This window comes from Monodelphis domestica, chromosome 6, assembly GCF_027887165.1.
Source record: "Monodelphis domestica isolate mMonDom1 chromosome 6, mMonDom1.pri, whole genome shotgun sequence".
Taxonomy (NCBI): domain Eukaryota; kingdom Metazoa; phylum Chordata; class Mammalia; order Didelphimorphia; family Didelphidae; genus Monodelphis; species Monodelphis domestica.
Window position 1 is genome coordinate 190970443 of NC_077232.1, and position 12612 is coordinate 190983054.

The 12612-nt window shown below is 35.0% G+C and overlaps 1 protein-coding gene across 4 annotated transcripts in view; it reads right to left on the reverse strand.

Moving 5' to 3' along the window:
* Positions 1-4430: 4430 nt before the first annotated feature.
* MAP9 (microtubule associated protein 9) overlaps positions 4431-12612 on the reverse strand; it is a 132256-nt gene continuing 124074 nt past the window's right edge. For all 4 annotated transcript variants that reach the window (XR_008912919.1, XM_056802806.1, XM_056802802.1 and 1 more), the window contains one exon: positions 4431-4817. Coding sequence is in view for 3 of the 4 variants with exons in the window: in XM_056802806.1 (XP_056658784.1) it covers positions 4752-4817 (66 nt within the window). In the remaining variant the exon portion in view is untranslated. The remainder of the gene's footprint in view (positions 4818-12612) is intronic.

Below are 12612 nucleotides of genomic sequence, written 5' to 3' on the forward strand. Positions count from 1 at the left end.
CTGATGGGTAGGGATTTTTTTTTTACAATTTTTCTTACAAATGAGGGTCGTGAAGGAGGCAGAGGTTAAGTGACTCACCCAGGATCATACAGCCAGCAGAGGCTGAGGTCAGATGTGAATTTACATGCTCCCAATTCCAGGTCTAGATCTCTACTCAGTGTACCACCAAGAAGCATAAAAACTTGGATAGGAACAAATTTAATGAACAGATGTTGATATTCTCTCTGGATATTTAATACCTTTCAGGAGAGAATGGAAAAGCTCATATTGGTGAATAAGATTAGTGCACTGAAATCTCACAATGCAACTGAAATAAATATTTATTATAAGCAATTGAATTTGGTAGAGGAGTTATTTTATCAGCACCTTTTATGCTAATAAAAAGATGTTAGTTAAATGAAATCTGATGAATGGATTATGACAGAGTAGAAACAGCACTATATCAGGAATTGAAGGATAGGAGTTGTTAAGAATCCTGGCTCTGATACTTTGAGTGACCTTGGATAAGTCACTTCCTTTCTTGACCTCATTTTCTTCATGTTTAAAAAAAAGGGTTAGACTAAGTCAACTTTAATTCATTATCCCTTCCAGTTTTAAATCCCAAGATCCTATTAAACTAGGGAAACAGAAACATCAGAGCCATATTGAGTATAGAAGTATGCACTGAGGGGATTCAGATCTCTTCCTGTGAAACTCAAAATTCACTTACCAAATTTAAATGTAAAAAAAAGATTTACATTCTCTTATTGAATTCAGCAGTGACATCTGAACAAATAAAAGGGAAGATATAGAAGAAAACATGCAGAAAATTATAAGAAATAAAAATTTTCATTGAAAAGTCATTTTTCATAACAAAGGAAAACATCTATTTCAGAGTGAATAGTTATGAAAATGTACATAGCCCCTTCTCTGCAGCTGGCAGTTGACTTATTAAAAACACAAGACTGAAATTCTATTGCCAATAGATTGTGCCTCCCATCTGTAGACATTAATATTTTCCAAATGCCATGGAGCATTTTCTCTGGGCTTTTTGTACAGAAGCCTCCCACTAGAGAATGACAGTATTTACTTACCTTGTTGGAATAAGCTATCTATTTATCAAATTTACTGAACATTATAAGAATCTGGGCTATCTGCCTTGCTTGAGTTTTCTCTGATAATTAACTACTGAGTTAACAGCTTTCCCTTACATCTGACTTAAAGACTTCCCTTTGCTACTTACACCTATTGCTCCTCATTCTCTCCTCTTGAACCAAGCAGAGAAAGTCTAAGCCCTCTTGCATAAGACAGCCCTTCACACCTCTGGAGAAAACTATATTGCACATCACAGTCTTCTCTTCATCAGGCTTAGCATTCCCAATTCCTCCATTTATTCTTTATATGGCATCTGGAGTGCCTTCAGCATTCTGATTGCTTTCCTCTTCAGCAATGTCTATGATATAGCCTTTCTGATATAACAAAAGAAGGCAGCAAGCATTTATTAAGCCCTTCTTTTGTTCCAGAAACTGTCCTGAGGGATGCAAATACAAGCAAAGAGAAAGGTGACCCCTGCCTTCCAGAACTTTACATTTTAGTGAGTGCCACATGCAAAAGGGAGTTGAAGATTGGGAATATGGTGGGAAGGGAGGGTTAGAAGGTACCCATTCTGAGACATGGGCTCAAAGTCTAGGAAGTCAAAAGTTAATCCAGGATGAGAGTGAAGGTTGGTCAGTCTGGGGGTCTCTCCAAAATGGAAGTTCTAGGGAGATACAGTTGGCAGGATATTTTTTCTAAGGCCCTGCCCTACAGCTTTCTTAATTGCAATGACTAGTTTGCCGTTTCCCCTGAGAGAGGATGCTCTGGCTTTTAGCCATAGACTTGAGCTATTGTAGCTATTTTTGTTAGATCAAGCCTATAGAAGCAACTAGCAAGCCAGTCAGCAGAAACCAATAGAAGCTTAAATTAGATCTGTCTTTGTACCTTCTTTGCTCCTGTCTGACTCTCACACCCTGATCCAGTTGTTTTTTATTTTTTTATATTCTATTTAGAGCCCGGGGGATTAAAGTTAGGGCTATAATTTCTTGAGAATCAGGGTCAGCTCTGAGGAGAAAATAGCCTTTTGACTATTTATCTTGGGCACTTTGAGTACTTACTTGGTCATGCCCTTTGAGTTGGCATCTATATATAGCCTTGTCTAATGAAATGTCAGTAGATCTATTTGACCAATACAACATGGCTCATCTATACAACATGCAGCTCTTTTCCTGGATTGAGTGAGAATACCTTAATCACATTCATTTGCTCTGACTCAGAATGACCCAACCATGTGAGATAACTTTCTTCTGGACTTCATGTTGGCAGCAGAAAGGATGCAAAAGGACCAAATATTCCCGTTTGCATTTTGCTTTGTGTTTGTTTATCTGTCATCTATATTGTGTGTAACTTAACATTGGCTCATTTTCAAACAAAGATTCATTTTGTAAAGGTTTTTTGCTTTATATATACAGTTAAGGTTTTTGTCTTTAGATTTGTTTATTAAAAATAACTTTAATAACTTAAGATCAAGTATAACACATCATGCCTTTGAGTTTGGGCATTCCCTTGAGCCATTGTTAATCATGCTTTATTTTCATGCTAAGCCACTATTATGTAAATTTAAGATGTTTGAGCCTTACTATGTATTTTCCATCATGATCTACTAAAACCTTTTTTTGAAAAAAAAATGAGTAAAAAATGCATGAGTAAATTAATCTGGGTTTCATCAAGAATAGTACTGGTCTAAGAGCATTTTTTAGGTATTGTAGATATTTATCGAGTTTTCTTCAGTATATTCAAACTCGCCATACATTTGATTGAAAAAACAAATATAAAATGGGTGAGTAATGATAAAATTGGTTCTCTGTGTGTGTTCAGATTATCAACTGGTTAAAGTGAGAGTCAAAACCAAAGCACCAAATTAGAAGGAAGGGGGAAGATAAGAACAACAAGTAGAATATAATCAAAATAAAAACATTTGTTGACATATGCCAACACAAAATGAGAAATGAATAAATGTAAGGCTATTATATTTGATAGTTACCAATTCCTTAAGGAATTTATCCAATTTAAAATAGTCATGGTCATGAAGACAATAAAACTATCCAGAAACCATCTCAGACAGCAAATATGAGAAGACTTCCCAAGAGCAAAAATATGGCAGTTAAAGGCAGCATTAATTTAGAATATAAGCTCATTTGTGAAACTTTTCAAAGGAGAATTGTTAATGTGAAGCATTCACTCTCCAAACAACAAAATGCAACAGAAGGGAAAACGAGAGTAGAAAATTTGGCATGAGACCTAGCTAAGCAACATAATTCAGAGAGCATTGATAAATTAAATTAGAAGAAAAACAAATAGATTTTAAATGGAACTAATATTCTAGCTTTTTGAAAACAAATATGCTTGTTATTAATGATAGCGAAACTATCACATTTGTTCTCTATCACCTTCATCCCTGATATGGCATGTGGAAAAGTAGAAATAGCACTTAAGAAAAAAAGCCATTCCAATTGCCTAGCCCTCACTACTCTTCTGCCTTGGAACTAATACTTAGTATTGATTCCAAGACAGAAGGCAATGGTTTTAAATTAAAAAAAAAAGAAAATGTGGAACAATGCCTAGATCTGACCAAGTACAAACAGAATAAATCTATACTAGAGAAAATATAATTTTAAAGGCAACCAGGAATCAATTTTAAAGCTATCTGAAAGGTAGGAAATTTTTAAAGAAGGAGGAAAAATTATAGATGATACTATTACCTAAGAAATTATCAAGAAGACATCAGCATCAACTAACCCATTTGCCTACCTTCTAGTCTTTATGAGATCTTTATAAAAATGACCCATATGTTGTTAGTATTGGAGAAAATGTGTATCTTAAGATCTTAAATTGAGAGTTGCAAGGGACCTTACAACCCATCCATTTTAATCTCTTAACTTTACAATTATAAAACTGAATCTTGGAGAGACCAGTCACACCTCTGAGAAGCAGGATTTAAACCCAAGTCACCTTGGTTCCAAGTACTCTATCATGCATAGTTTATCATAATCAAATAGTCATTATTTTTAGCAGTAGGGTACATTTCAATCAAAAGTTTAAAGAATAAAGGATTTTACTAACCATTGTTTGATAATAAAAAGGCATTTGAATATGTGGTAGCAAAATATAATCCCTTTTAAGACTCTCCACTAACAAGATATTTTTCATGCTCATGTAAAGGTCATCAAAGATTCAATGACATGCAACAATAATGATAACTTCAATGATTTTCTGAGCATTTTCTTCATATGAATCATAAAACTTAGTGATATGTATTTAAAGAAGATATTCATAAATGTCCTGCAGGATGTCCTGAGCAGAGTCCAAATACAAGAAGGATCCTTACTAGGTGATGAAAGTAAAAAAAAATTAAGTCAATTCAACAAGCTTTTATTTTTATTATAAGACTACTATGTGCCAAGAATTTTATTAGGCATTATGGTACAAAGAAAAGGCTTATTTAATGCTTCAGTTTGTGGATGGCATTGTACTGGCTGCATCAAGTCCCAAGCACAAGGTCTTCTTGTTAAAGTCTCTTTAATAAGTCATTCCTAAGCAATCAGTCTAAAAACTCAGACAGGAAAAACCAAGTAGATGAAGGATGCATGTTGTCTGGATGAAGGTATGTATTTTGATGAGTGATTCACCTACTTTGTCCATTGGCACATACAACTTGCACAGGCATTCCAGATGAACTATACACTGGGCTCAGAATTGAAGAGTAGGACAAGGTGTAATGATGGGCAGCTAAGTGGGCAGGCCTGGAGAAAGGAAAAGCAGAGTTCAAATCTAGCCTCAAGACATTGGGCAAGTCACTTAACCCTGTTTGCCTCAGTTTCCTTATCTATAAAATGAGCTGGGGAAGGAAATGGCAAACTACTCCAGTATCTTACCAAGAAAACTCCAAATGGGGTCATTGGAGAATTGGGCATGACTGCACAACAACCCAGGAGATGGTTGGATAGTATTTGGGAAATTAGACAGTTTACCAAATGATTCCATGTTGGTTGATGCTGTAAAAGACCATATTTTTAAAATGTCACTCTTTTTTCTGGCGATATTATGTGAATATTACTCACAGAAATAACACAAAAACACAAATGAGAATGGAATAAAAATGCATAGTCAATATAAGTAGGCAGTGAAATACTCTCCATGACAAATCACATCACTCACTTTCCTGTAACATTTCTTAGCTTCATAAAGCACTTTCCTCACAACCACCCCATGAAGTATATAGTGCAAATATTCCCTTTATTTTATCAACAAAAAAATTGGGTCTCGGAGACATTATGTGACAAAATCACACATAGTGAGTCACAATCAAAATACAGACAAGATGTTCTGACTCCAGCCCAACACTTTCTACTTCACTATAAGACCTTATGTAGTGAGGGAGAGAGAATCTAATGGTTAGAATTGAGTTTTTCTTTTCTACCTCTTTTCCCCATTAGTGGTATTGATCAAATGTGGGTTTTAATACAAATGTAGGTGGAGGGTTGTGGAGGGGTAGGTAGGACAGTAGGAATCCTTACATTCCCCACAGCAGTATAATACTAAGCAACATTCTAGAAGGAAAAATAGAGATTTTTCAACACAATGCAACTTGTATTAGTGATCTGTCCTGCACGTGGTCAATCCTTTTAGGAAACTCGTGTGTGCATTCACATGTACAGGGAAACATAGTGGGGGCTTATGCCACCACTTGGGGAGACCTATTCTGATCCCTCACTCTGAGAGAGTCACTGCTGACCTCATATGATTTATCTAGGACATTGATGAATCATAAAATCATAGCATTTAAGAGCTAAAAGCTACATTAGCAAATACATAGTGTAAACATCTGTTTTAATGGACAAGGATGCTAGGAATCATAAGCTGAAATGACCCGGAAATTACATAATAATAAAACTAACAGCTGATATTTATCCAGCACTTTAAGTTTTGTAAAGCACTTTGACATTAAAGGAAGCAATACAGGTGTTACCTCAATTTCAAAGGAATAGAATCTGAGGCTTAGGGGTCATATAAATAATAAATGTCTCAGACAGGATTTGAAGTTTGGTCTCCCTACTCTAATTTTAGGGCTCAGTCTACTTTGCACTCTGCAAAGTCAAGAGGGGAGGATTAGATCCCAGGTCTCCTGGCTCTTAGTTCAGTGAGCTCTGTAAATTTCCTTAGCAGGCATGGATAAAGACCATATTTTTCAGTGATGGCCTCATGTCCAAAGAAATATTATAGAAAACTAGGATTTGAACTATTTAAAATGTTCATCAACAGATATCCTTTCATATTTTTCTTTTTTGTTTACATTTCAATTTATTATTTATTTTTATCATTTTTATTTACAAATTTTGAGTTTAAAATTTTCTCCCTTCTTCCAACTCCATCCCCTTCAATGAGAAGTCAAGTAATGTATCAATTATACATGTGAAATCGTGCACAACAATTATATATTTTCCATTTTTTAAAAAAAGCAAGAAAAAGTGAGAAAATTATACCTTACTTTGCACTCAGAATTGATCAGTTCTCTGTCTGGATAGATAATATTTTTTTTTCATCATGAGTCCTTTGGAATGAGATCATTATATTGATCAGAGAAGTCTTTCACAGTTGATTATCTTTACAGCTTTGCTGTCACTATGCACAATAATCTCACAGCTTTTCTCACTTCACCTTTTATCAGTTCAGATGTCTTGCCATTTTTTTTCTCCTGAAACTACTACCTTCATTATTTCTTATGGCACAATAATATTCTATCACAATCATATTCAACAACTGGTTCAGCTATTGCTCAAATGATGAGCATACCCTCAGTTTCCAATATTTTGCCACTACAAAAAAGATCTGGTATAAATATTTAACATAAAAGTCCTCTTCCTCTTCCTATGATCTCTTTGGGATATAGACCTATTAGTGATATTGCTGAGCCAAAAGGTGTGCAGTTTTATAGCCCTATTTTATCTTCTGGATCTAAGCTATTAGGGCACTATACTATTCTTTGGTAATTTCTTAAAATTATAATGTTGAGACTCTTTATTTTTTTATTATGGCTTCCACATAGTTCAATAACTATAAATTATCTCTCCTTGACCTATTTTCCAGATAAGTTGTTTTTTTCCAATTTAATATTTCACAAATTTTTCTATTTCTTCATGCTTTCACATTGTTTTATGGTTTTCTGGTAGCTTATGGAGTCATTTGCTTCTATCTGCCCAATTTAATTTTTAAGGAATTATTTTCTTCAGCACCTCCTTTTCCATTTGTCCAATTCTGGTTTTTAAATAGTTCTCTTCAGTTGATTTTTATGTCTCTTTTACCATTTGGCCAATTCTGTTTTTTAAGATATTATTTTCTTCTCTCTCTCTCTTTTTTTTGTTTTTTATACCAAGTTGTTAATTCTCTTTTCATAATTTTCTTATATCAATCTCATTTCTCTTCCCAATTTTTTCCTCTGTCACTCTCATCTCTTCTTTAACTCTTCCAGAAATTCTTGTTGGGTTAGTGTTCAATTAGCATTTTTCTTTGAGGGTTTTTTTTTTTTGTAGCTGTTGTCCTCTGAGTTTATGTATTATTAGTCATCCCTGCCACTGTAAGTAGCTTTTTATAGTACAATTATTTTTGTTGTTGTTTGCTTATTTTTCCAGCCTGTTTTTTTTTTTTACTTTGAACTTCATGTTAAAGTTGGGCTCTTCTCACCTGAGGGTGAGAAGCACTGTCTCAATGTTCAGGCTTTTTCAAACTTCTGTTTTTAGAGCTTGTTTTTTGGATCTGCAAGTTTTCTCTGCACACCAATGTGGTGTGATCCTGAGAGAAGCATGGCCATAACCTCCTGGTCTCTGCTCTTTACCCAGAAAGTTACTCTCCTATTTATTTCATAAGAGAAATTAGAGGTTAACTAATAATTTCTAAAATTAATAATATTAAGAAAACATGGCATAAAGTATAGATTTTTGGTGCCAAAGACTTAGAAACTTGGCTCCTCTTCCCAGGGCACTGACTCATGCTAAACAGTGGTAATTACTGGCTGGAGGAGGAAGAATTGTTTTCCAGTGACAAAGGAAAAATATTCCAATTTCATGCTGATTCACACTTATTTTAATCCTTTCAGAAATTTGCAAATGCTGAACATTTTTTGCAGCACAATTTTTTTTCCTCAGAAAATCCCAAGTAACAAAGGCTATAAAAGAGTATGAAGCCAAAAAAGAAGCAGGGTAGCTAAATTCTATTTGGATAATGGACTTTCTAACTAAGTCAGATTTTGTGATGGTAGATTAGGTTAGTTTCTTATGAAGATTTGCTCTAGATTCATCCTTCTTCTCAAATTGTCTTTCCTAAAACTCAGATTTGACTATATTGCTTCTTAGCTTAAAACTTCTAATTGACTTCTTTTAGCATAAAATACAAAAGACATTTAAAACCATGTCTTGACTCCTATTGACCTTTCCAGTCTTATTTCTTATCTTTCTCTTTCATATGTTCCCAAAGTGCCCTACTAGCTATTCTCTATAGGAGATATCCCTACCCAGAGAGACCTTTGGTTATTTATTTCCCTCCCCTGACTCCAGGCTACCACCAAGAACATACATCATTGTTGTCGCTTCTTTGGTCTTGGGTGAGGGAAAATTGAATTGGACTTCAACCTTATGAGCTTCAGACACCTCATAGATGTGTTTAAGTCTGGGTAAGTCACTTAAACCCAGGTATCTAACCCTTACCAATCTACTGCTTTGAAATAAATACTTAGTATCAATTCTAAGAAGGAATGTAAGAGTTAAAAAAAAAAACAAAGGCACTAAAGGTCTATAAGTTGGAATCCATGTCAAATTTCAGAGAGAACTGAGCCTACTGAGAAATGAAGTCTTCACATTCCAACTTGATTTAGTATAGAAATATATTGAAAGCAGTCAAGAGGATATGATAGTAACTAGTATAATTGTCATCAATATCAGTATTAATAAACATTGATTTAGTACCACTATGGGCTCTAGGTACTATTAAAGCTCTGGGGATACAAAAAGAAGCAAAAGAGAGTTTCTGCTCTCAAAGCACTCACAATCTAATGGGGGAGACAAGATGCAAACAAATATGTACAAAACAAGTCATATATATGATGAGTAGGACATTATTCGCAGAGGGAAGCAACTAGAATTAAGAAGGGATTTAAGTACTGTTTGCCTCAGTTTCCTTATTTGTAAAATGGAGATAATAAAAATACCTAGCTCTCAGATTTGTGGCGAAACTCATACTAGCTAATATTTGTAAGATACTTAGTAGAGAACCTGGCACATAAAAGGTATTAAATAAATGTCAGTTATAATAATAATAATAATAATTTTTAAATCATTTATTGTTAATATGAGAATGAGGGAGAACATAACAGAATGGAGGCTCAAGCAAATTGCATCATGGAAGAATCAGCCTGACACCTTGGAGGTACCCCTAGATGCACAAGACAGACAAACCCTTGCTCACATACCTAGCTTGTCTTTGAGAAATGGAACTTCGGGCAAAGATGCTCAGATAATGGCTACACTTGTATGTTTATTCTCAGTACTTAGCAAAGTGGCTGTAATATGCTGTTTTAATATTTAGCTTTACCTACTTACTCACTACCATCTTGCTATCTTTCTATCTGTCTCTTCTCTAATCTTGAGGATCAAATATGATGAAGTATTTAAGTATTTTGCAAACCTTTGAGCATCCCTTTGTAGATATGAGGTATTATCCCCATTATTAAGTAAATTTATGCTATTTCACAATGCTGACATATCTTCTAATGCTTTAGAAGATGGATCAACTACAAATGAATATGATCATTGGTCCATTTTCTCTAAGAGAATCCACAGAGGTCAGTGAATGGTGAGTGAGAGTGTGTGTGCGTGTGAGGGAGGAATGGCACTTCTTTTTGTCTTTATGTACCTAGCACAGTTCCATGAACATGTAGTTTTTTTCTTTTTTAACAGAGACTTGTCAAATTGAAAGTAGATGTATTTTGAGCTTACTTTCTCCTCACAAATCACCTCTTAAATGTTCATTCCCAAATAACAAATGCTTTTAAACAACTTTAAAAGAAAGGTATAGAATGAGTAAACAGATGTTTTCAAACAATCAGAGGGCACACATTTATATGACAATTAGTGTACCCCAAAGTATTTTTTAACCTTATTCTCATATGATCCTCTCAATGGTCTTGGGAGGTAGGTAAAGGAGGAATATTTTTTCTCTATTTGACAGATGGGGAAAGAGTGGTTGAATGATTTGCTGGAGGTCACTCAGCTAAAAATTGGATGAAACCAAGGATGGACCCCAAATATTCTAAGCCCAGTACTATGAAAAAATAATAGCAAAAGAGGTCAAGCCAATGGGAGGAAGAGAAGATGAAAGGGAGTAAAAAGAATTATTTACTAGACCATGACTTCTTTAGCCTTCTCCTGCTATTCTTTCCCCTTTGGCATTTACTGAGAAGAAGCAGGGGTCCAGGTAGAGCATTTTCACTCACTGTCATATCTCCATGGAGCCACCAACTCCAAAACAATATGTATTTTCTCAGTATTTCCTTTATTTTCCAGTCATTTTAATATTTATAGTTTAATTTTGAGGCTAGGAATATGTCTCTATTTCTACTCCATTATGCTGTTTCCAACACCACAGAACTCACCAGACTTTAGAACTTAAAACACTTTAAGAGTCATCTAGTTCCATGTTCCAACTCATGAAGTATTCTCTTCCATAACATTCCAGACATAGGAGCATCTGAACCTCTTTTTGAATGTAATAGTGCCAGGGACCTAATGACTTCATAAGAAAATCCATTCCATTTGGAGACCATTGAAATTGTTCAGCTGTCTTCTTTACCCTGACTAAAAATTCAACTTTTTGGAATGTTCATATATAACTTCCGGTTGGAATCTTTTGTATAATGGACAGTGTTCTTCAATAATAGTAGAATCCTCAGAATTTGCTATTTTCTCTGTCCTGAGAGAATGAATGAATGAATGAAGTATTTACTTTATGCTATTATAGACAAAGCACTGTAAAATAAGAAGAAAAATAAAATAGCTCCTTGGCAGTCATTACTCTCTTCTTGGCAAGTAAGTATTTGCTGATTAAGGTACTTTTAGGCTCTTTTTATCTTCTTGTTAAGAAAATTGATTTACATTTTAAACTTCTGTACGACATTCTTGCAACTTGTCTTATGTGTTTTTTTCTTTTATATTTTATAGAAAATTATAAAAATTACTCAGAAAGGAGCATTTGATGGAAGACATAAAGACTATGTCGTGAAGGAATCTGCTATGTTAAAATAACAATCTACAGTAATCATTATTTATAGAAAAATGATGATGACAGCTGGCATTTATGGTAGAATAATAGTTGACATTTGTAGAGAATTTTAAGTTCTATATAAAAACTTCATAAAATGTTTTTTCATATATTATCTCATTTGATCTGTCCTGTAATCCTTCAACAAGGCAAGCGCAACACGTATTATTTTCTTCATTTGATAGATGAGGGAACTGTTGATCAGGGAGCTTAAGGGACTTGATCTAGGAAGTCTTGGAGAAGGGCTTTGGATCTAGGTCTCCCCTTACTCCACACCCAGGTCCTCCTGACACCAGAGTAAACTCTCTATCCAATGGGCCATCTAGCTTCTCTGAAAACATACATTATTTTTTAAGCCTTTACTTTCAGTCTTAGAATCAATACTAAATATTGGTTCCAAGGAAGAAGGGAGGTAATGGCCAGGCAATAGGAGTTGGGTGACTTGCCCAGGGTCACATAACTAGGAAATGTCTGAGGTCAAATTTAAACCCACCCATCTTTAGATGCATTCTATCTACTAAGCCATCTGGCTGCCCCCAAATAACTACTACTTATACTAAACAACTGCCTCCTCCAAAGAAGCTCTGCCTAAGACCACCCCAGGGAGGATATTGTCATATAAGATTGTGATAAAATCACCAACCAGTCACTAGGCTTGGGTATGCTTTGTTGTCAGGTATTCTTTGGCAATTTCCCTGTTCCATGAACCTTAATTGAGGAAAAAAGTCAGCAGGATGGTACTTTTCCACTTAGCTTCTGAGAAGTAGCAATATCATTTTTCAATAGATGAACCTAATGTGAGAATGGACCTCCTCTGTGGAGGTTATAGTATAGATGGTGTATCCCACTGAGTTCTAAACATTGCACCATTCTTCAGCATGGGGGCCAGAAGATAGGCTGTTATGGTACCAGCTTAGGACCTGGAGTGATTATATTGCTGATGGGAATTTGGGGGTGAATCTGTAAACAAACATGTTCCTATGTATTCACCTGATAAATAGCACCTTTGTTTATAAACATAAATAATTATGTAATTAATTCTGGCACTATATAAATTAAGCACTAATTGGTTACTTCTGCAGGTTGACATAATGCTCCATGCTTTTCCACCTTCTTGCCTTTGCCCCATGCCTGCCTGGAACTTATTAACCCTGAGCCTGTTGCCCTGTTGAATTTCTATCAAATCTAAAGTCAGATTCAAAAGCCTTTCCTCTGGGGATTCTTCCTGGA